This window comes from Leptodactylus fuscus, chromosome 7 (genome assembly GCF_031893055.1).
Source record: "Leptodactylus fuscus isolate aLepFus1 chromosome 7, aLepFus1.hap2, whole genome shotgun sequence".
Lineage (NCBI taxonomy): Eukaryota > Metazoa > Chordata > Amphibia > Anura > Leptodactylidae > Leptodactylus > Leptodactylus fuscus.
The window spans coordinates 117,232,323-117,255,273 of NC_134271.1; the positions used below are offsets into that span (position 1 = coordinate 117,232,323).

Below are 22,951 nucleotides of genomic sequence, written 5' to 3' on the forward strand. Positions count from 1 at the left end.
TTTTGATGCAGAATCCACCTCAATAATCTCCTCCCAACTCTCCCATTCAGTTCAATGGAACTTTTTTTAAAGTGCCATTTTTTTCTCTAGCCCCCCACCGTTCCCAAGCAGACATTTTTGTTGCATACAGCACAATTAGGCTGTCTACTGTCAGGGGTGCGATCCCTGTCTTTCTACTTCAACTTGGAACCACCTATCTGACAGTAGAGAACAAGTTAGCATATTGAATGGTGAAAAGTTCTCTTTTAAGTTCTGTTACTTATTACAAGAATTGCTGGAAACGCTGGTCGCCTGCCTGGATGCAAGCAGTGTAACGCTAGGAGATGGATTGACGCACCCGTTCACAGACTCCTGGCATGGCCCTCACCGCGACGAACACAGCCTGGAAGTGGTTCGCGAGTTCTTCGCGGGTTGGCACAGGCATTGCGTACACAATGGACTTGACATGTCCCCACAAGAAAAAAATCTTCTTCATTTCTCCTTTCACATGGCGCAGCGAAGGATAGGAAACCAACATGATGGTCTACCTGCAGTGACACAACGGTGCATTTCCGGTCACATATTCATTAATTAAAAACACTTCATATACCGGCTAAAGTCCACCCTTTCATTTTGTGTACTTACTTTCCGGACACCCTGTATATCTCCCATGCCTCTTGTAGCCATTCTTGGCTTTGGCTAAAAAAAAAAAAAAAGCTGCATTTCCGCAACGTGAGGCCTTAGCCTAAGGGCTCCTTCACACGGAGTTAATGCTCCACTTATTCAGACACGTATACACGAGCGCTTCAAAACACATCCCATTCACTTCAATGGGAGCGCGTGTAGAGCCGGCTTTACGCGCACTCCCATTGAAGTGAATGCGAATGTGAATGTGTTTTGAAGCGCTCGTGTATACGTGTCTCATACCTCCCAACCGTCCTGATTTCCGCGGGACAGTCCCGATTTGGGTGACATGTCCCGCGGTCCCGGTTGGAGGGAGGTATGTCCCGATTTCAACTCAGATCTGCGTCCAGAGGACGCAGATCTGAGTTGAACACACATGCGGCTGAAGGAAGGAGCTGACACAGGTCAGCTCCTCGCTTCGCCGCTGCCCACCTCTCTCCCTGACACACGCGGCTGAAGCTGCTCGCGTGCTCGCTTCGCCGCTGCGTCTCTCTCTCGCTGACACATGCGGCTGAAGCGAGGAGCTGACCTGTGTCAGCTCCTCGCTTCACTGCTGTCGCCGGCTCCTGGCTTGTAGACGCGATGTACAAGCCAGGAGCCGGCGGAAGCAGTGAAGCGAGGAGCTGACACAGGTCAGCTCCTCGCTTCAGCTGCATGTGTCAGCGAGAGAGAGAGACGCAGCGGCGAAGCGAGCACGCGAGCAGCTTCAGCCGCGTGTGTCAGGGAGAGAGGCGGGCAGCGGCGAAGCGAGGAGCTGACCTGTGTCAGCTCCTTCCTTCAGCCGCATGTGTCAGCGAGAGAGGCGGCGAGGGAGCGGAGGAGAAGGTAAGTTTAATGTGGAGGTGGAACGTGAATCTGGGGGCAGATGAAGGAGAGGACGGCATGACATTGGGGCAGAGATGGGGGACATGAATCTGGGGGCAGAGATGGAGAGGACATGAATCTGAGGGCAGAGATGGGGACATGAATCTGGGGGCAGAGATGGGGGACATGAATCTGGGGGCAGAGATGGAGAGGACATGAATTTGGGGGCAGAGATGGAGGGACATGAATCTGGGGGCAGAGATGGAGGGACATGAATCTGGGGGCAGAGATGTGGGACATGAATCTGGGGGCAGAGATGTGGGACATGAATCTGGGGGCAGAGATGTGGGGACATGAATCTGGGGGCAGAGATGGAGAGGACATGAATCTGGGGGCAGAGATGGAGGGACATGAATCTGGGGGCAGAGATGGAGGGACATGAATCTGGGGGCAGAGATGGAGGGACATGAATCTGGGGGCAGAGATGGAGGGACATGAATCTGGGGGCAGAGATGGAGGGACATGAATCTGGGGGCAGAGATGGAGGGACATGAATCTGGGGGCAGAGATGGAGGGACATGAATCTGGGGGCAGAGATGGAGGGACATGAATCTGGGGGCAGAGATGGAGGGACATGAATCTGGGGGCAGAGATGGAGGGACATGAATCTGGGGGCAGAGATGGAGGGACATGAATCTGGGGGCAGAGATGGAGGGACATGAATCTGGGGGCAGAGATGTGGGACATGAATCTGGGGGCAGAGATGGAGGGGACATGAATCTGGGGGCAGAGATGGAAGAGGGACATGAAACTGGGGGCAGATGAAGGGTGTATATGAAACTGGGGGAGAGATAGAGGGGGGACATATAATTTACGGGTGACTGTAGGAGGATTATACTGTGTGCAGGCACATGAAAAATTAACGAGTGGGCGGAGTCAACACAAAAGTGGGTGGGGCTAAATTTGCCGCGGCGCGGCGATTTTGTCCCTCTTTCGGTTCTTCAAAAGTTGGGAGGTATGGTGTCTGAATGAGCCAAGCGTAAACCCCGTGTGAAGGGGCCCTTAAACAGGATCAAACAGCTTCAGTATAAGGACATGCTGGTGGTTTGATGTCCCAGATTCACCTGACAGGCTCCTTTTACTATATGTGATGCATCTTACACCAGCTGGGTTTAAATTAAGACAAGTGTATGAAATGCTGATTTATAAAAATCTCATTGTTTAACATTACCAGCGCTATTTGTTGGCTGTATTTGTGCCAAAAAATGTTCCACGGTTTTGAAACACACTATTACACATACACATACTAAGCCCAAGTGACCATAATATAGACAATGCTGAGACATTGGACTCCACATCCATGTTATGATGCAGCTAAATAAATCTCTGGCTTATAAAAGGAGAAATCTGAGCACAGATGTTATCTGAGACTAACATCCCATCAGCAATAACACAAGCAGCCAGAAGTAGATAAAAGTACTGTGACATGTCCACAACCCAAAGTGCAGGCATATACAGGCTGTGAGAAAGGAGGACGCAGATCTGAGTTGGACACATACGCGGCTACAGCAAGGAGCTGACACATTTCAGCTCCTTGCTTCGCCGCTGCGCGCCGGCTACTGCTGCCGCCGCTACACGCCAGCTGTGTAGACGCGATGTGATGACGTCACATCGCGTCTACAACTGTGCGCGAGTGAGAGAGAGGCGCGCAGACAGCAGCGGGGGAATGAGGAGAAGGTAAGTTTAATGGTTACACTGAGGTGGAACGTGAAACTGGGGCAGATGAAGGAGAGGACGGCATGACACTGGGGGCAGAGATGGAGGGGACATGAATCTGGGGCAGAGATGGAGGGGACATGAATCTGGGGACAGAGATAGAGGGACATGAATCTGGGGGCAGAGATGGAGGGGACATGAATCTGGGGGCAGAGATGGAGGGGACATGAATCTGGGGCAGAGATGGGGGGACATGAAACTGGGGGCAGATGAAGGGTGTATATGGAGCTGGGGGAGAGATAGAGGGGGGACATATAATTTACGGGCGACTGTAGGAGGATTATACTGTGTGCAGCCACATGAAAAATTAATGAGAATGGGCGGAGTCAACATAAAGAAGGGCGGGGCTAAATTTGCCGCAGCGTGCAGAGCGCGCCGCACATTTTGTCCCTCTTTCGGTTCTTCAAAAGTTGGGAGGTATGGGTACAGGGGTAAATGGAAAGATGTTAGAAGGGGGGGGGGGGATTGTTGGGGCATCGGGTGTGCGGCACTGCGGAGAGGGAACTGGGGCAATAGTATATAAGTTTTTAGCTGGAGAACTACAAAGCACACAATACCTCCAAAGGTATGTGTGCTTTGTATTAATAATGATGTAGGCTATGTTACTAGCATAGCAGCCTGTTTGGGGGTGGGACTTTCACTTTAAAGGAGTATTCACGTTGCGTTTTTGGCCTCCCTTGCCGGGATACGTTGGTAACCAGTCACAATCAGCTCCCCACTTATCCCTGCACGGAGAACTGCAGGCCCCCTTTTTTTTAATGGCCAGTTCTTCGTGCAGGGATAAGTTGACAGCTGATTCTGACTGGTTACCAACATATCCCGGCAAGAGAGGCCAAAAACGCAATGTGAATAAGCCCTGAGGATTTATTAAGAGGGCTCTTATAAATGGTGTTGGCTCTCTATAGGCGCTGTCACACGGAGCAGATTTTACCTGCAAATAGAATCTGATTAAGCCTTGTAATGCTGCTAAATAAAGGGAAATGTAATACAGAATTGGTATGACGCAAAATAAGGTAGTTTTAAAATGGCGGCGGGGGGTGTGTGTGTGTGGGGGGGCAGACACTTATGCTGTATGGGGCCCCAAAATTCCTGATGGCGGCCCTGTCCATATAGTAAAACATGTGTCAGACATGTAGTAGGAAAATCCAACACATGTGAACATAACTAACCTAAAAGTGAATCTATGGCTATACCTCTGTGGCCTGTCTTATGGCATGTATTTTAACATACGGTTACATGTGCTTATTTATTTTCAGGTATGACTGTTCTGGCTGTTTGGGTGCAATTCCTGATAAATATACTGACTTTTGCCATTAGGTGGCAGGAGTGAGCGGTGAATCACTCGGTGTTCGATTGCTTTGTTATGCTGGAGTCAGACGGGGGCGGCCATGTTGGATGTATCTGTGTAACCTGCTGCTGTCAGAGCGGGGAGACCCGCACCCCTCCCATCACATCCCTGGGACCGGGGCAGTCCGTGTCCTCAGCTCGGGAAGCCCTTGTATCCCTCGCCCGCTGCCTGGTGGAGAGACACCCGGGGGTGAGCCGGGGGTGTCCTCCTCCTCTCATCCGGGATGTTCTCTAAAAAAACTCACGGGGATGTCAAGAAATCAACCCAAAAAGTGCTGGACCCCAAAAAGGATGTGCTGACCCGGCTGAAGCATCTGAGGATCGTGATCGGTGAGAGAGCCAGGGGTGGGGTACATTGGGGTGCAGGGAGGGGGTGGGTGGGGGTACTGGGGCCTCTAGTCATTCCTAGGGGAGGGGGCACCACACACATAATAATAATGAGTCCTGCACTGCATCTTCTTTACATTGCATTCGTGGGATATTTAAGGAAAAAATGCTACAAAATTTCAGTATATTTCAATATAAATTTAGTTTGCACGATGTGTGGACCTTCCCTCGAAGGGCAGACAGTAGTAATAGAACATGGTACTATTTATTGAGCGATCCCGAACTTATAGGAAGCTAACTATAATCTCGTTCTTGATCATGAGCCGCCCCCACAACCACATTCTGGTCCTCCCCACCAGGCTTTGGGCAATTACTTGGGCCACAGTCTGGTCTCCTGAGGTGGCCCACGCTGCAGTCAGGTTTGGGCTCTTTCCATATTAGATTATGGGGCTAGAGCTCTGTTCACACCTCTCTGGCAAGGTATTATTATTTTTTTGTTACATCACAGTAGCAGAGAAACAAAAGTAAAATGCCAGATCCGTCATCATGTGATTGATGCCAATGGACCCCACTGACTCGTAATGGGGTCTGTCATGGAGTCCTGGAAGGATATGCAGAATGATTCCCTAACCCTTTCTGTTGTGTGTCATGGGGAATCATTTGTTGTCCAAGATGGCGGACGTTATTTTTATACAAAATAACCACCAGCTTGTTGGAATACTTGAGATACACCGGGGCAAATTTCTTAATAAGCCGCGTGACTGAAGGAGGAACCGAGAGACTTATGAGATTTATTGAGCCCTTTATACCCTTCAGACATGGCGGTTTGTGGTATAAGACCTCCGATCTGGGGGTGTTGCAGCTGTACCAGTCTGGTATTCCTGGACGTGTCATGGCGGCGTGCTGGCTTTGATTCCTGAGTGGATTGTAGATAGAATAACACTGGTGGTGCTTGGTTGTAGTGCACACAGGCATCTGGGGAATGTAAAAAGCATGCTCTCTATTTATACAGTACATATAAGAGCGGCGCTGTCTGTAATGTGTTTGCCGTTTCCATAGTCTTTAGACTCCAGACATGAAGGTAATGCGTTGTTGGAGGGCGCTGATGTCCTGCTCGCCAGTACTTCTCATCCGCTTGCTCCTTTTGCACAGGTTTACACTGACCATACATAGCTGAACCCACCAATTTCAGTGGGAGCAGCCCTCCATCTCACGTCTATGGGGGGTCCTGACTCTACCACAACAACAGATCAGGGGAAAGAGGGATCCGGTTGTTAGATCTGAGCAAGTCGTGTTCTCTGTTCTCCAAGGAGATAAGCTATCACCAGAGGTGCCCAGCAGTGGTGTACCCCCCTGCCCCTACACGTGTAAGGGTGCATTCACACGGAGTAAAATGGAGTGTAATTTGGAGTGTAATTTTTACACGTGTAAAAAATTTACGCGCGTATTTTGGAGCGTTTTTTACACCTGGCGTTTACGGAGCGTTTATGGAACGTTTTTTGGAGCGTTTACGGAACGTGTTTTTCTACACGCGTAAACGCTCCAAAAAACGTTCCGTAAACGCCACATGTAAAAAAAAACGCTCCAAAATACACGTGTACATTTTTTTACACGTGTAAAAATTACATTCCAAATTACACTCCATTTTACTCCGTGTGAATGCACCCTAATAGCTATCATACAAACAAGTGCACAATTCCTGAAAGGGTTAATGGACAACTATGATTTTGGGCATGCCCCATGGTTTCTTATAACTCAAATTTTTATTGAAATTTTTTTAAACAATAAGTAAAGAAAAAACAATTACAAGTTACAAGGCGAACACCCGCCCTGCGAACAGAAAAAGCACACAGTGCAACACAAAATACAATCAGAAGAATAAAATTAAAAAAGATTAAAAAAAAAAAAAAAAAAAAAAAAAAAAAAAAAAAAAAAAATTAAAGACAAAGAAAGCAACATAGAAAAAAAAGAAAAAGGAAAAAAAGGGGGGGGGAGGGGTTAGTGGGACAGATGAGTGGGGGAGAGGACTAAATGTGGGGGGTGAAAGGGTAGGTAGGGGTGAGTGTGAGCAGTCAGGAAACCAGTGAGAGCGCTCGCCAGGTCATCCATACCACAGCCAGTTGGGAAGGGCTCGGGAGCAACCACTGGTCAAATACCTGAGACGAACAACAAGAGTATCAATCAGAGGAGGATGCCCCATGGTTTCACCTTTCGAGGGCTTTATCCTTTCTCTGCGACATAACTTCTTATGTTATTCTTGTGCTATGATTTTATGTTTTTTTTTCCTGATCTGTGAGATCCCAGGTATATAGTGCTCTGACATCTCCATATACATTTATATCCATACATATTGTGACATCAGAGTGCAGGGATCGTGCACATAGTGGTGTCCTTGTACTACATAACGGTATATAAAGAAAACTCTGGCACTCTCTTTGTAGACTTTGTGAAAACACTTCAATATGTTATTTTTTTTTTTATTTTTTTTTTTAATGTAGATTGTGAGCCCCACATAGAGCTTACAATGTACATTTTTCCCTATCAGTATGTCTTTTTTTGGAATATGGGATGGAAATCCATGCAAACGGGGAGAACATACAAACTCCTTGCAGATGGTTTTATGCCCTTGGCGGGATTTGAACACCAGGACTCCAGCGCTGCAGTGCTAACCACTGAGCCACCGTGTGGCCCCCCTACTTCAATATGTTTATTGTACCAATATGGTCTTATTGTTTCTTGATATACAATAAATGTCTTGGAGTGTTTTCACAAAATCTATAAAGAGAGTGCCGGAGTGTTCTTTATATATTTAGACACGGATTGAATCTCTGTCCGTGCACCTCTGCATTATGACATCACTGTGTGCATTATTCCTGTTCTGTGACATCACTGTGTGTATTATCCCTGCACTGTGACATCACTGTGTACATTACCCGTGTACTGTGACATCACTGTGTGTATTATCCCTATACTGTGACATCACTATGTGTATTATCCCTGTACTGTGACATCACTGTGTGTATTATCCCTGTACTGTGACATCACTGTGTGTATTATCCCTGTACTGTGACATCACTATGTGTATTATTCCTGTTCTGTGACATCACTGTGTGTATTATCCCTGCACTGTGACATCACTGTGTACATTACCCGTGTACTGTGACATCACTGTGTGTATTATCCCTATACTGTGACATCACTATGTGTATTATCCCTGTACTGTGACATCACTGTGTGTATTATCCCTGTACTGTGACATCACTGTGTGTATTATCCCTGTACTGTGACATCACTGTGTGCATTATATCCCTGTCCTATGACATCACTGCGTGCTTTATCCCTGTACAGTGACATCACTGTGTTCTTTATCCCTGTACTGTGACATCACTGTCTGCTTTATCCCTGTACTGTGACATCACTGTCTGCTTTATCCATGTCTATAACTGGGTACATAGATGTCATTGTCTTCTCCCTTGGAACTGTTTCAACATAATGACCATTTAAGGTGGCACCAAATGTAGTCGGGAATAGGGAAATGAAATGTCGTAATCTCGCCCACAAACCACAGAATTGTTATGACAAATGAGAGAACAAAGGGTTATTATTTGTGTCATCTTGAATAGCCAGTCATAAAACCAGTATGGCAGAGTCTTTTCATACTGGACTTGGAAGTAAAGACTCATACATTATTAACTTTCCATTAGGAAGTATAACATGCAAGCCGTGTGTGTGGATATGTAACATATGAGCCGAGGAGAGCTTTTCAGCATGAAAAATGTGCTGAAAAAGCCGGCTTATACTCAAGTATATACGGTACCTGGCTGAATTATTCCCTGACATAGATTTCAGGGCTGTCATCCTCTCCCTTAGGCCCCCTGAAGACGACCCTGGTGTGGTTCAGTATTCAGTTAGCACACTGACCCATTCGTTTCTGTCGTCCCTTGCACACGACCGTGAATTACACAGTCCCTTGTATGGGCCGACAGTCCAGGCTTCAAAACTCAGGACGGGTCCTATTCCTGTCCTGTTTTACGGCCGTGCTTCCGCAAGATTAAATTCTCAGCTTTCACATGAACCAAAGATCTCAATTCTACTAGTACAATTTCCAGGGGAAACTCCAAAGGAATGGCACCAAGATGACGGTTCTAGGTCTTGTAATGCCTGAGATATAACAATATGAAATGATCCTTCAGCCTCAGCTTCCCTGCTTTATACAAGACAAGCAGTGTACAGGTCTCCACTCTCCATAGACATCAGACATTCATCTCATCCCATATCCTATATCAGCATATCATTTTTGCCACAGATCTCACTGTTCATTTGGCGAAGGAGTTTAATCTTTGCATTACCATGGTTGCTATTTGCAGCAAATTGTATATGTGTATATATCGATCTATGTGTACAGTATAATAATAATAATATTATTAGATTTTTCCACCCTGTTCATGTGTGTTTATGCTGCCATATCGTGGATTTCCAGTTCATTACTATTACTTTGTTTTATGCTGGTGACAATAGGGATTAACAACACATTATCAGATGGTTATTTTCGGTGTGACATTGGCCTTGAACCCATTCTGAAGGATATGTGAGTGCAGTGGATAAATAGTAATTCAGCAGTGTAATGTTATTATCAGAAACACTCTTGTTGGGGAACCTGACACATGAGCCGAACAGTTGTCTGAAGCTGAGGGGAGCGCCTCTTCCTCTCCACAAACCTGTGGCGTCACGTCCATGGCCTGTTGGCTGTTCAGTCTTATCCTAAATGAATTGGATTGAGCTGTGATATCAAACAAGGTCACTCTAAAGTGAGGTGTTTTCTCCACTAACTATACCTGTACCCTATTCACAAGCTAGGGGATAAGTAGTCTATTGCTATAGGACCCACCAATCAGGAGAACACTGTGTGAATGGGGCAATAGTGTGCATATGGGCCCCGGCTCAGCTCCCTTCTTTGGGACTGATGGAGGTGGCCAATGTATGTGGCCGAGTGTGCAGTCTGCTCATGCCCTAATATATTACAGGACCTGCTCTATAAATATTGTAACATGTGGATTGCACACTTGGTGCCCACTAAACACTGCGTCAGCCCCATAAGACAGAACAGAGCGCTGGTCACACACGACCTTCTTATCATCAGTAGTTGGACCTCAGCGAGCAGACGCTTCTCCCCTATCCTAAGTGTTGTTCATAGCAGATCCCCTGTAAATGTGAATTCTTCATCAGCGTGTCCATGTTTATATATGTGCTGTCCAGTAGGATAAATGTCCTGTTCTCAGGATACTACATCTGGATACAGAGCTGCAGTGTATACAGCACGGCTATGTCCTACGTGTTTCTTGCTACTCGCTTGGCTTCAGTCCCAGTTCTCTCTTAAAAATAATTAGCACACAAAGGGAAATGTGCGGCTGGTGCCGAGATCTGCTCCGTCCTCCTCTGCAATACACAGCAGTAAATATTTATCATCCACAATGGCGCGGCCTCCCACCGGCCGGATGGAGAGAAGTGGCTTAGTATGAGGTGAAGCCTCCGGTGCAGCGGAATAGTATTAGATATTAATGGGAAGCTCAGCTGCCTCCTTGCATCTATAGCCAGACCTGTGTGTTTCCTGCCGCTTATGGTATATGTATTGTATGTAGCGGTCTATTATTAACCGCTATACCTGACACTCTTAATATGTTAGCTGGAAGCACAGGTGTTGTTGAGCTGCTGTGTCGTTGCTCTTGCAGGTGCTGTTTTGCTGCATCACCAGTGTTCACCATGTAGTGCTTAGTAGAGGTCGCCATGCAGCGGGCTTGTACAGTTAGATCCAAATGTCCTTAGGCTAGGCCCGTGATGGCGAATCTATGGCATGGGTGTCAGAGGTGGCACTCTGCCGTGGAACAGATTATACTGTGTGGGGGCCATCGTGGAGCAAATTTTATTGTGTGGGGACCACTGTACAGCAGATTATACTGTGTGGGGGCCACTGTGGAGCTGATTGTATTGTGTGGAGGTCACTGTGCAGCAGATTATACTGTGTGGAGGCCACTGTACAGCAGATTATACTGTGTGGAGGTCACTGTGCAGCAGATTATACTGTGTGGGGCCACTGTGGAGCTGATTGTACTGTGTGGAGGTCACTTTGAAGCAGATTCGACTGTGTGGGGGTCACAGTGGAGCAGAAAGCTCTATAAAGCCCCACTCGTGTGACCATATTTTGCAGGTCTGTAATTGTGTATACACACATTATTAAAGGGATTCTACCACTAAAACACATTTTTTTCTAGTTAACACGTCGGAATAGCTTTTAAAAAGGCTATTCGTCTCTTACCTTTGAAAGTGCTCTCCGCCGCGCCGTTCGTTCAAAATACCGGTTTGTACCGGTATACTAATTAGTTCTCTCGCAGCGATGGGGGCGTCCCCATCGCAGGAGCAGCGATGGGGGCGTCCCCATTGCAGCTCGAAAACCGACCGCAGCGCTGCCTCTATGGTCTTCTGTATCCTCCCCTTGCTTCTTCAGCGTCTCTGTCGGACGCCTGCGCAGTACGCTCTGTTCGGCGAAGATTACCGAACGTACTGCGCATGCGCGAAATTGCGGTCCCAGCCATAGTGCGAGCACCGCAATTTTGCGCATGCGCAGTACGTTCGGCAATCTTCGCCGAACAGAGCGTACTGCGCAGGCGTCCGACAGAGACGCTGAAGAAGCAAGGGGAGGATACAGAAGACCATAGAGGCGGCGCTGCGGTCGGTTTTCGAGCTGCAATGGGGACGCCCCCATCGCTGCGAGAGAACTAATTAGCATACCGGTACAAACCGGTATTTTGAACGAACGGCGCGGCGGAGAGCACATCCAAAGGTAAGAGACGAATAGCCTTTTTAAAGGCTATTCCGACGTGTTAACTAGAAAAAAAATTTGTTTTAGTGGTAGAATCCGTACATTGTCGTGTTGGCACTTTGTGATAAATTAGTGGGTTTTGGGTTGCAGTTTGGGCACTCGGTCTCTAAAAGGTTCACCATCACTGGGCTAGGCCATCAGTTTCAGGTTGGTGGGGGTTGCTGTGTATAGAGCTGGGTGCAGGTGACTTCATATATTGTGCAGAGCCTGTGCGGGGTTACTGCAGCCCCTATTAAAGTGAACTCTATGGCCCGGTTCACATCTTCGTTCAGACCGCACTTTTCTCTCCACGTTTCATGCAAAAACCACATGGATCCCATTATAATGTATGGGGTCCGTGGTTTTCCTTAGGTAACCGCTTTTTTTAAGTGGATAGGTTTCCATTCAGGGGGTTCCCAAGCAGACTCCCTAAACGTAGATGTGAACCGGGCCTTAGTTATTATATGTTTTATGAGTTACAGTAGCATCTTAAGAAATTCATGGGAACCAAGTTAAATTTAGTAATAATTCTATTTTTTTTTTTGTTTTTTTTGTTTCTGCCTGTATGTGGACTAAATGAAGCTTCTCATCAAATTCCCTGCACTCTTGAAGCTTTATAACTAATATATAAGCCCCCCCAAACCCTGAAGTTTACCTATGCCGAGTGCAGTCTGTGTGAGTGCTGCCTCCTCTCCGGCTGCTCTGCGGCTTGTTCCAACATCACCGACTCCCCTGTACTCCAGCCGCTGGTCCGAGTAGAATAAAGTCAGAAATGTGACTGCGAATTGGAACGTCAGCAGGGGGGGCAGAGGAACCAGAATTAGGGCCTCATCATCTGCCCTTTGCAAAGGTAAATTTCAGGTTTTTAGGGTTTACCTTAGTAGATACCCATCCTAAGTGACCCCTTGTCATGTGGATGAGTCATTCCTATCATAGAGCACACACTTCTCAGAATAGGACCAAAATGCCGTGGCTTCTAACAGTCGTTGCTTCCCGCTCCGAAGTAGGCCCAAATGAACGGGCCTAGTCTGGAGGGTGCTGCAGCGAGGAGGACACCGCGGCAGTATCCGCCTGAAGAAAGGGCAGCTCGCTTCTTTTTTCCGCTAGTGGGAACAAACTGCTAGCGGAAAAAAGAACCTTAGCGGTCTGCATAGACCTCTATTGTGAGAGGGCGGATTTTGAGAAGGATTCAGCGTTAAAATCCGCTCCCTCTTGCCCCCTGTGAACAAGCCCTTATGACTCTTTTTTTCCCCAACAAATGGGTCAGGAAAGTTGAATTCTGGAAAGAAATAAACCAAATCCAGGAGTGTCTGCTCTGCCAAATCAAGTGTGCATGTGTATGGGGGAGTGTGAAGGAATAGCTGTCAGCTAAATCAGAGTTCAGCCAACAGCTATTGACGTTGTATGGGCACCTATAGCACCTATGCGTTTTTTCCTTTCTAGATGTTTAGTTTTTGTTCCTATATTAAGAACGTGTCAGGATTCATCTTCTCCAGTCACACTCAACAAGTTTTTCCTGTGTTTCATTCCAAAAACATTTTACCATTGTTGTGATGACAGGCCGGACTGTCACCGGTATGGAGGAGATTTTTGTTTGCGGCTGCATGCTTGTGCAGAGATCTAGGTCTGATCTAGTATTATCTTCTGACAACCTCTTCATACTTGTGAAACTGGAGCCCAAACATTGTCAGGGAATGGTATCCAGGAATAAAATGGCCGTTTCTGGACAATTTTCTTATTTACTATTCCCTGGTACAAGTGTGTACACAGACCTATATGGCTGCTGTTTATGGCGGCCTGCAGTCTCGTGTTTCTGTTCATGTTACTGATGATAATAAATGTGCTAGTGAAACGTGAAATTCCTTGCTGCTCTTCGGGTTGTTGGAGTCTTTCCACTGAGAGCAATGCTAGTAGTAAAGTTATTTTAGGTATTTGCTATGTGGTTATCACTACGTATGGACGCCGAGTGGCTTAGTCCTTCTCTTCGGCCATATAGATGGTGGCTTGAGTGACAACCGTGCCCATGGACAAGAAAGACTCTGTATACCAGACCTGGGCAATGTACGGCCCGGGGGCCACATTGGCCCTCTGACTGCTTCTATCCGGCCCGCATAGCTAGTGGAAGTTTTTTCAAGGACCTGTGATGATGTCATCACATCCTATCACCAGGATAGGCTATGACTCGTTAGTGGGCGGAGCCACACGGGACTGTGTGCTTCCTGCAAGCTGCCGGCAATGGGGGCTACTGGATGCTAAAGAGAGAAGAGACAGCATGTGTGAGCAAGAGGGGGGAACTAGGGGCAGATGTAGGGGGGCAGTTAAACTGAATGCACATGGAGGGGGGATATTAAACTAGGGGGCAGATGGAGGGTGACATTAAATTGGGGCAGCTGGAGGCAGATATTAAACCATGGGGGGTAGCTGGATGGGGACATCTCTGCCTCTAGTTGCCCCCAGCTTAATGTCCCTCTCCAGCTGCCCCAGTTTAATATCCCCTCTAGTTTCTACTAGTTTATACTGGGGCACCAGGAGAGGGACTTAAAGGGATTCTACCACTAAAACAATTTTTTTCTAGTTACCACGTCGGAATAGCCTTTAAAAAGGCTATTCGTCTCTTACCTGTGGAAGTGCTCTCCGCCGCGCCGTTCGTTCAAAATACCGGTTTGTACCGGTATGCTAATGAGTTCTCTTGCAGCGATGGGGGCGTCCCCATTGCAGCTCGAAAACTCACCGCAGCGCCGCCTCTCCGGTCTTCGGTGTCCTCCCCTTGCCTCTTCAGCGTCTGTCGGACGCCTGCGCAGTATGCTCTCTGTTCGGCGAAGATTGCCGAACGTACTGCGCATGCGCGAAAGTTCGGTGCCCGCACTATGGCTGGGATCGCAATTTCGCGCATGCGCAGTACATTCGGCAATCTTCGTCGAACAGAGCGTACTGCGCAGGCGTCCGACAGTACGCTGAAGAAGCAAGGGGAGGATACAGAAGACCATAGAGGCAGCGCTGCGGTCGGTTTTCGAGCTGCAATGGGGACGCCCCCATCGCTGCTCCTGCGATGGGGACGCCCCCATCGCTGCGAGAGAACTCATTAGCATACCGGTACAAACCGGTATTTTGAACGAACGGCGCGGCGGAGAGCACTTCCACAGGTAAGAGACGAATAGCCTTTTTAAAGGCTATTCCGACGTGGTAACTAGAAAAAAAAGTGTTTTAGTGGTAGAATCCCTTTAATACTGTGGGACATTTGGAGGGAAACGTTATAATATGGGGGCGGGGGTATAATGTTAGTGACTGTAGGAGGATTTTACTTCGTGGGGCACATGGAAAAATTATTGATAATGGGCGGAGTCATCGGAGAAGGGGGGTGGGGATAAATTTGCAGTGGCACGCATGGCCCTCTAGAACCGTTACAATTTCTCATGTAGCCCCATGGGAAAATTAATTGCCCACCCCAGCTGTATACTGTATATAGCTACTGAATGTGTGGTAGTAAGAAGCTGGGAACATATACAAGGATCAGACTGCACATGATTTACATGTAGTCTGTTACCATGGAGACTGTGGTGTCTACATAGGAGCTGTGGGCACAAAATAAAAGGGGATTTTTAACAAAATGTATTTGCAGAGTTGCTTCATTATTTGTTTTTTCTCTTGTTTACACAACCAGAATATTCTGAAGCTCTTTAGGCTTAGTTCATACATGTATAGGGGGTGGCGTAATTTGGTACGGAAAAAAAAACGCTTTAGGAATTAGGAAGCGGTTTTTGGTAAAAACCGCCTCAAAAAATGCCAGGTGGTTTTTCCCTCCCGCAAAGTGAATGGACCTTAAAAAAAAAAAATGTAACGCGGTTTCCGCCCCCCTTCACTTGTATTGACTTCCTGAGGCGGAATCCACCTAAGAAAGGTCATGTCGCTTCTTTTTTTCTTCTAGCGGCAGAAAAGAAAGAATGCTAGCGGTCTCCATAGACCACCATTGTGAGGGGATGGATTCCGCACCATAATCCAACCCCTCTGGGCCCGTGTGAACGAGCCCTTATAGCATTGCCAAGCAGTAATAAATGGTTGCAAAGGTGTTCGGCCCAGTTCACATCTGCGTTTGGGCCATTCCGTTCCCCGGTAAGCAGAACTTTTCTCTCCGCGTTTCTTGTGCGGAAACTGAGCAGAAACAACACTGACCCCATTATAGGCCATGTGGTCTGCAGGTTTCCTGAGGTAACCGCTTTTTTTGCGGATTATGTTTCCCAAGTGCACTCCCTGAATGGAAACCCATGCGCAGATGTGAACTGGGCCTAAAATGGGTAACAATCCAGACAAGCTATTTAATACTGTTACCTTTCGGTGCCACGGGTTTACTTTTCCGACAAATCCTTAATTTTTTGGGTCATATAACAGAACACAGATGTTCTCTTTGCTTCCAATATATATTGAAATGAGCCCAGCGTTCCAGATTTACTATTGCCTTTAGGACTAGATTCTGGCACCACTTGCCATGATCTAGTCATATTGCTAAATGCTTTCTGACTTACTAGACATGTGGGTGTGCCCTTTGGAAATCCTGACCTTCAGTATGATTTGCCAGCTTGTGCCAGAGGGCATTATTAATCTTTGGATGATGCCGCATGTTATGCACATTTGTCAGGTGCTTTAATTTTCATAATTGTCCTTTCTGAATTGTATCCAAGGAATGGATTTGATATCGTTTGATGAAGAAATCCCAGGATTTAATGCCTGAGCTCTTTCAACAGGAGGCATAACTGGAGCTGGCGGTTTTGGAAGAATACTCTGTGCTTTGTGGCGTGGCTCCAAAGTATATAAACCCCTGGATATTTGCATGTATGTGATCTAAAAATATTGTTACTGAGAGCCATGTAATAGACCAGAAGCCTTAAAGTAAATCTCCACCTTTTATCTTCATGTTGTTTCAAGGTTCAATTTCTGGTTATTGTCTTAATAAGGCTTTAAAATAGTTGGCCTGGAGTAGAGGTCTGGCTCTTGGTACCTCTGACAAAAAGCCATTTGAAGGGACCAGTGTGAAAGGTCCAGCGTTTGTAGTGTCAGGGCAAAAAGCTACCAAATCTGGTGTCAAAATAAAATGCTTAAAGAAGACCCTTCACCACCTCCAACAAGTCCTGCTCTTTACATCATTTACTAGACGCTGCTCCTCTTCCAGCACAGCTTGAATTTTTTTTCCCTCTAGCCCCCACTGTTCCCGAACAATCAATGCTGTTAGTTTTGGTGTCAGGCAGAAGCAGGCAAGGGGGTGTGATTCTAAGATCTGACACTGGCTGCCTCTGATTGGAGCTCTGAATCCCACCCCCTGCCTGACACCGCCCTTCTGACATTACAGAGCTTAAAGGTGGACCTTTAACTACCTCTACCCATACAAGTTCGTAGCATCTCTTAATAGGCACTGCTCCATTGATTCTGGAATATTTTTTCTCTCTAGCTCCGACCATTCCCAGGCAACAAGCACAGTTAGTTTTAGTTCCTGATGTGCGATGTAACCTCTGTAATGTCAGAAGAGCAGTGTCAGGCTGGGAGCGTCAGTCAGAGCTCCAATCAGAGGCGGCTAGTGTCAGAGCTCAGAATCCCACCCCTTCGCTACTCCTGACTGACACCACCCTCCTAAAGAACCTAAATAGCAAATCAGGCTAACAGCATTTATTACTTAGGAACAGTGGGGGCTAGAGAAAAAAAATTCCAACTGTGCTGGAATCAGTAGCTATTAAATGACGTAACTAACAGTCCTGTGTAGTACAAACCAGAGTATAACCCATGTAAACAGTACAGATGTAGCAGTGGTCTGTCTAGCACTGCAGCCTCTTCTCACACTCGATTAACAGGGGTTTAGACAGTTGGACCGCAATCGATTGGAAGAGAAAAGAGGAGTGACCTGCTTACCATCATTACTTACACCACACCTTCTTTGGGATAGTATCGGCCAAAAAAGAAAAGGAAATAAAACACCCCTTTCTTATAATAATAATAATAATAATAATAAACTATTATTATTTGTTTATTTTTTAGTTACGGTGGATAGCTGAACAAGGGGGCGTTCACACTAGCATCTGCTGTCCGCAAAGGGGTTTCCGTCCTATTTCCCAGAGAAACTGGACAGGGGACGGCTTGCCGGCAGTCAGTTTTAAAACCCATTTATTTGAATGAGCTATTAAAGCAAACCGTCGGTATTAGTATACAGCCTCTCTGCTGTGAAACAGTTTTTTTTTTGCACGGACACAAAGTCCTACATGTCTGACTTTGTGTCCATCCAAAGAAACAGTCAACTTTTTACATACACTGTGCCATTAAATTTTGGTTTGACTATTCCCTTATCAAAAATCGTGGTTGAATAGTGTGCAGTGACATATCCTAGGCAATGGCAGTGTGAGGCAGGATGGCGTGGATGCAAATAATTCATATAATCCATGTCGGCATGTTCACATCCAGTAACTAAGTTGATGAACTGGAGCGCTGTCCCATTGAAGTCTATGTACAGACAGTGCTGCCGTACCTACACTCGCTGCTACAGTTTGTGTGGTGAGTGAGCAGAGCGGCTTTTGGTATGTAAACATTAACCCCTTTCCCGATATCAACCCTAATAGTCCACGTTTTTAAAGGGATTCGGTCATTAAAATGGAATTTTTTCTCCCTTTAGAAGTGAAGGTAGGGGCGGAGAAGACTTCTAAAGGTAGGAGAAGAATAGCCTTCCTACGTGTTGGGGAGAAAAAAATCCATTTTAATGATTAAATCCCTTTAAAGGTGGTGGCCGCTTCGAAGCATTTTGGCTGCACTCTGCCATAAAAACGAAGACTGTAAGAAAGTTGCACAAATGCAGTCTTAGGGTGCATTCACACTGAGTAAACGCTAGCTTATTTTGTAGAGTAAAATTACACTTGTAAATTTTGCTATCCCATTGACTTCAATGATATTTTTTTTACAAGTGTAAAAATACGCCTGTAAAAAATATGCCTGTAAAATGTCATTGAAGTCAATGGGATAGCAAAATTTACAAGTGTAATTTTACTCTACAAAATAAGCTAGCGCTTACTCAGTGTGAATGCACCCTTATCTTCAATAAATTCAGAATTAATTTTTTTTTTTCCCAGTACATAATACAGAATATTAAATGGTACAGTTACAAAGTGCAATTTGTCCCGCAAATATTACGCCCTCCTATGGCTCTGTGAATGGAAAAATAAAAAAGTTAAGGCGGGGAGTCAAAAACGAAAATTAAAAAATGCCTGTGACAGGAAGGGGTTAAACATTAGAGAGCTGCTGCGCTGTCTCGGTGCAGGTGTTCTACATAGTCCTGGTTGTTGGACCCCCAGACATTTAATATTGATGGCCGTCATAGGTAATATTATATGGGTCTAGCAGGAGATTGATTGGTTTTTCTTTATTTATACATTTATTTAACCCTCTCTGAGCGTTCTGCAACTTTAGTTTTTCTTCTGAAAAAACAAACTCCTTTTATAATGAGCGACTTCTTCTGTGCTGAGGACAGAACATTACACCTAGAGGATCATCAGATCGATCTCTGCTATATGGTTTCCACACTTTTATAGCTGTGTCTGCCAAGCCCTGAGTGTTGTAGGGATTGTCGTGTGCGGAGCTGCACTAACAGGCAAACAACCAACACGTACAGGCTTAAACTTGCTGCTGGGAAGTGCCAGTCGGAGGCGCAGATCTCACCTTGTGCCTCAATGTCAGCTAGAGCCGAGCTCGGAGTAACACACAGCTGCCAAATGCAAAGGAGCAGGACAAGATGTGGATCCCGTCTCAAGTATACGGCTCAGATATCTGCAGTTTAGTGCAGTAAAACTTGCAGAACTGACACAGGTGACAGAGGGGCTGCCGTAGTGTGACCTCAATACCTCAGGATCTTTCTTTTCTTAACCCGACCATACAAGTTTGAGTTTCATATGACCATTGGCCATGACAATACCACAAACATTCCGCAACATCAGACTTTAGTCCGCCTTAAGATAGGTAGCCATGGATGATATTTTCAGTTGCTTGATCACCCACTTTTGGCTTGACTTCAGTTATGCTTGCACAGACTCCGTGCCCAGTAGGAATCTCCATTGCAGGTTCTGAATTTTTCATTTAGCAAAATGACAGGCAACACAACCGTTTCCTGGCAAACCCCATTAGGCCCCATGTATACAGGAGAATCTGGGCTTCAAAATACTCGCCCAAACTGGGGGGAACACAGTGGCTCAGTGGTTAGCACTGCAGCCTTGCAGTGCTGGAGTCCTGGGTTCAAATCCTGCCAGGAACAACATCTGCAAGGAGTTTGTATGTTCTCCCTGTGTTTGCGTGGATTTCCTCCCATATTCCAAAAGACAAACTGATAGGAAAAAATGTACATTGAGTGCTCTATGTACATAAAAAGAAAAAAAAACTGGCCCCAACTTGCCTTGGTCAGGAGATGTGAACTCTTTGCTCCATACTGATCTATAATGCTGGTAGCCCCTGCCTGACTGCACCGTCACTATATATAGTATGGATGGGAACGTTGCAAGAAGCAGGAATTCCTAGCATTCTAGATCACTATGGCGCACAGAGTCCTGGTTCTCTGTCAGGGCTCACCCTGAGATATCCAGCCAGTGTGCGGGCTGGATTTTCTGCCTCTGATTCCCCCGTGTGCATGGGGCCTTATAGCTAATGGGTTCCTTACAGTCAGTTTTCATTGTATGACGGATCTGTCACCATCATGATTTTGTTTCTATTTTTTTTGTTCTTATAATGGAACAAAATTGGAAATGGGTCCGAGATAAGAATCAGTAAAAGAAACCAAATATCTCTGCTTTTTTTTAAAATGAATGAAGATTTTTTTTTTTACATGTGTGTTATTGGGCAGAGGTCTTAGTGTATCCCTTCACATCTACATCATTTTACACCTGTGGTATGTTAGCTGTGCCCATGCTATCACTACACCAGAGGTCATGATGTTAAAGGGAGTGCCCCCTAGTGGGCTGCATGACTGAGGCACTGTATCCCTATATTAACATCATGGGAGACAGATTTGCATATTCTTCCCATGATCCCTCACAGTGGAACGCAAATGGCTCAATAAATCCCCACACACCTATAGGGTGGTCTCTCCCTAAGGAGTGACAATATACCCTTAACCCTGTCTAGAAGCCTCTCACCTCTGCCAAGTAAGTCTTCTCTGCGCCGGGCTGAAGAGATCCAAACAGATCGAAACAGCTGTCTTCGGGTGAGAGACTGACTTGGTAAAATCCCACTGGGAGGGTCGGGCATGATGTTAAATGGAGCGCCCCTAGTGGGCTGCATAACTGAGGCACTGCCTCCCTATATTAACATCATGGGAGACAGATTTGCATATTCTACACAGGAGGTGGCAGGGATTGATGGCTATATGCAGAAGCCCACTGATCTCCTATTGATCACCTATCCTTAGCCTTTATTTAAGACACAATAAAGCTCTGTTCACATTTGTGTTCAGAGATCTCACTGGGGCTTCTATTGGCTTTTACTATTTTCGATGCCAAGAACAGCGCAGTCTGCAGGACTTCAACAATATCCGAATCGTGTTCGGACCCCTACAGGCCCCAAGATAGTCAATGGACTTTGTTGGGATTGACAGGTACTGGTATACTGGTATTTAACAAAAGCCATGCCCTAGTGTGAGCCAGGCCTAAGAATGACATGTATGGGTGGTGGGTGTCTCTGTTATTACTCTCACCCTGTGCTGTCCTTACATGTGTTTTCCAGCTCCGGGGTATACCGTACTCTAAGCAGTAATGGAGCTCGGCAATTATATTGGTAGCCTGTGTGGGTTTAACCTTTACCGTAAACGCAGGAAACGCTCATTGAGAAGCGTGAGGGTCATGTTTAATATTGACACAGCTTGTGGAGAATTCAGTCTCTGACCTGCATGGAAGAATACTTGTGCGGATGGCTGTTTGTGCCAAAGAATGTGAATTATTCCAGTAGCAGAGAAGGCATGACCTTCTGTTTTCTGCAGGCAGCGGAGACTGTTTATACTCCATCATGTTGATACGAGCAGGCCTCTGGCGCCCCCCATCTGGACTGACGCTTAATGCCTGATCTATTTATGTTCCAGTGGAGGGTGGAGAAGAAGAAGTGGGCTGCTGAAGATGCCGCCATGTCAATGTGCTTTATACACTGACAACTTATAAGGATGACGTTGTGGTTATTCAGATTCTGAAGGTTGGGCTAGCTAGACACAGCGGGGTTGGCTCAGAGGATGAGTCCTGTCAAGTTGGACTAGACTAAGGTTTCTTATTTAAAGGAGTATTCCCAGATTATTATTTTTTGGCTTGATAACCTACCCTTAGGAAGGAGCAGCAGACACTTCTTAGTTAATGATCTTACGTCTGTCTGTCACTTGGTCCTTCTGCAGCTCAGTCTCATTAAAGTGAATAGGCCTGAGCTGCTATACCAGGCAGTGATTCTGTGCTCTCAATGGCGCTTTACTGCAAAAGTGAAGAGTGGTAGAAAAACCCTTAAATTACCAGAGTTTTTTTTTTCAGAAGTGTTTTTGCACGGGAAGTATAAGGTTATATAACATTATATGTCACTTTGCCTCCTCTCCTGTGTTCCTTCTAGTTGCCTAGGGACTGACTTTACTATCATAGTTATGTGTTCAGGCCCCCATGATACAGGTATCTAGTAGGGAACACAAGAGGGCAGGGAGGAAGTAAAGTGACTTGAGAGTGGGAGGAAGGGAGTGGTTGGGGAGCGGGCTGATTCTAATTAGGGCTCGTTCACACTGGGCAAGAGGGGGTGGGTTTTGATGCCGAATCCACCTGAGAATCCACCCCCTCACAATAAAGGTCTATGTAGACCGCTAGCTTCCTTTTTTCCGTGAGTGGTTTGTTCCCACTCACGGAAAAAAGAAGCCAGCTGCCCTTTCTTCAGGCGGATTCCGCTACTGATTCAGCCCCGATGTCCGCCTCATGACAGCAACCTCCAGACTAGGCCCATTCATTCGGGCCTACTCCGGAGAGAGAAGCTGCGGCAGGTGCACTTGGTCCTATTCTATTCGCGGCTTCCAGCATCAAAATCAGGACCAAAATATGGGGTCACTAGCCCCGTGTGAACTAGCCCTTACATAACCCAAGATTGAAACCAACCCAGGACCCCTGAGTTTACTTCATACAAAACTGGGAACCTGTGAATCAGAAGTGGCAC

At 46.3% G+C, this 22,951-nt stretch overlaps 1 protein-coding gene across 5 annotated transcripts in view; it reads left to right on the forward strand.

Moving 5' to 3' along the window:
• The first annotated feature begins 4,630 nt into the window (after positions 1–4,630).
• RALGAPA1 (Ral GTPase activating protein catalytic subunit alpha 1) overlaps positions 4,631–22,951 on the forward strand; it is a 138,040-nt gene continuing 119,719 nt past the window's right edge. For all 5 annotated transcript variants that reach the window (XM_075282853.1, XM_075282856.1, XM_075282855.1 and 2 more), the window contains exon 1: positions 4,631–4,920. In XM_075282853.1, coding sequence (XP_075138954.1) covers positions 4,815–4,920 — 106 coding nt within the window. In that variant the 5' untranslated portion in view covers positions 4,631–4,814. The remainder of the gene's footprint in view (positions 4,921–22,951) is intronic.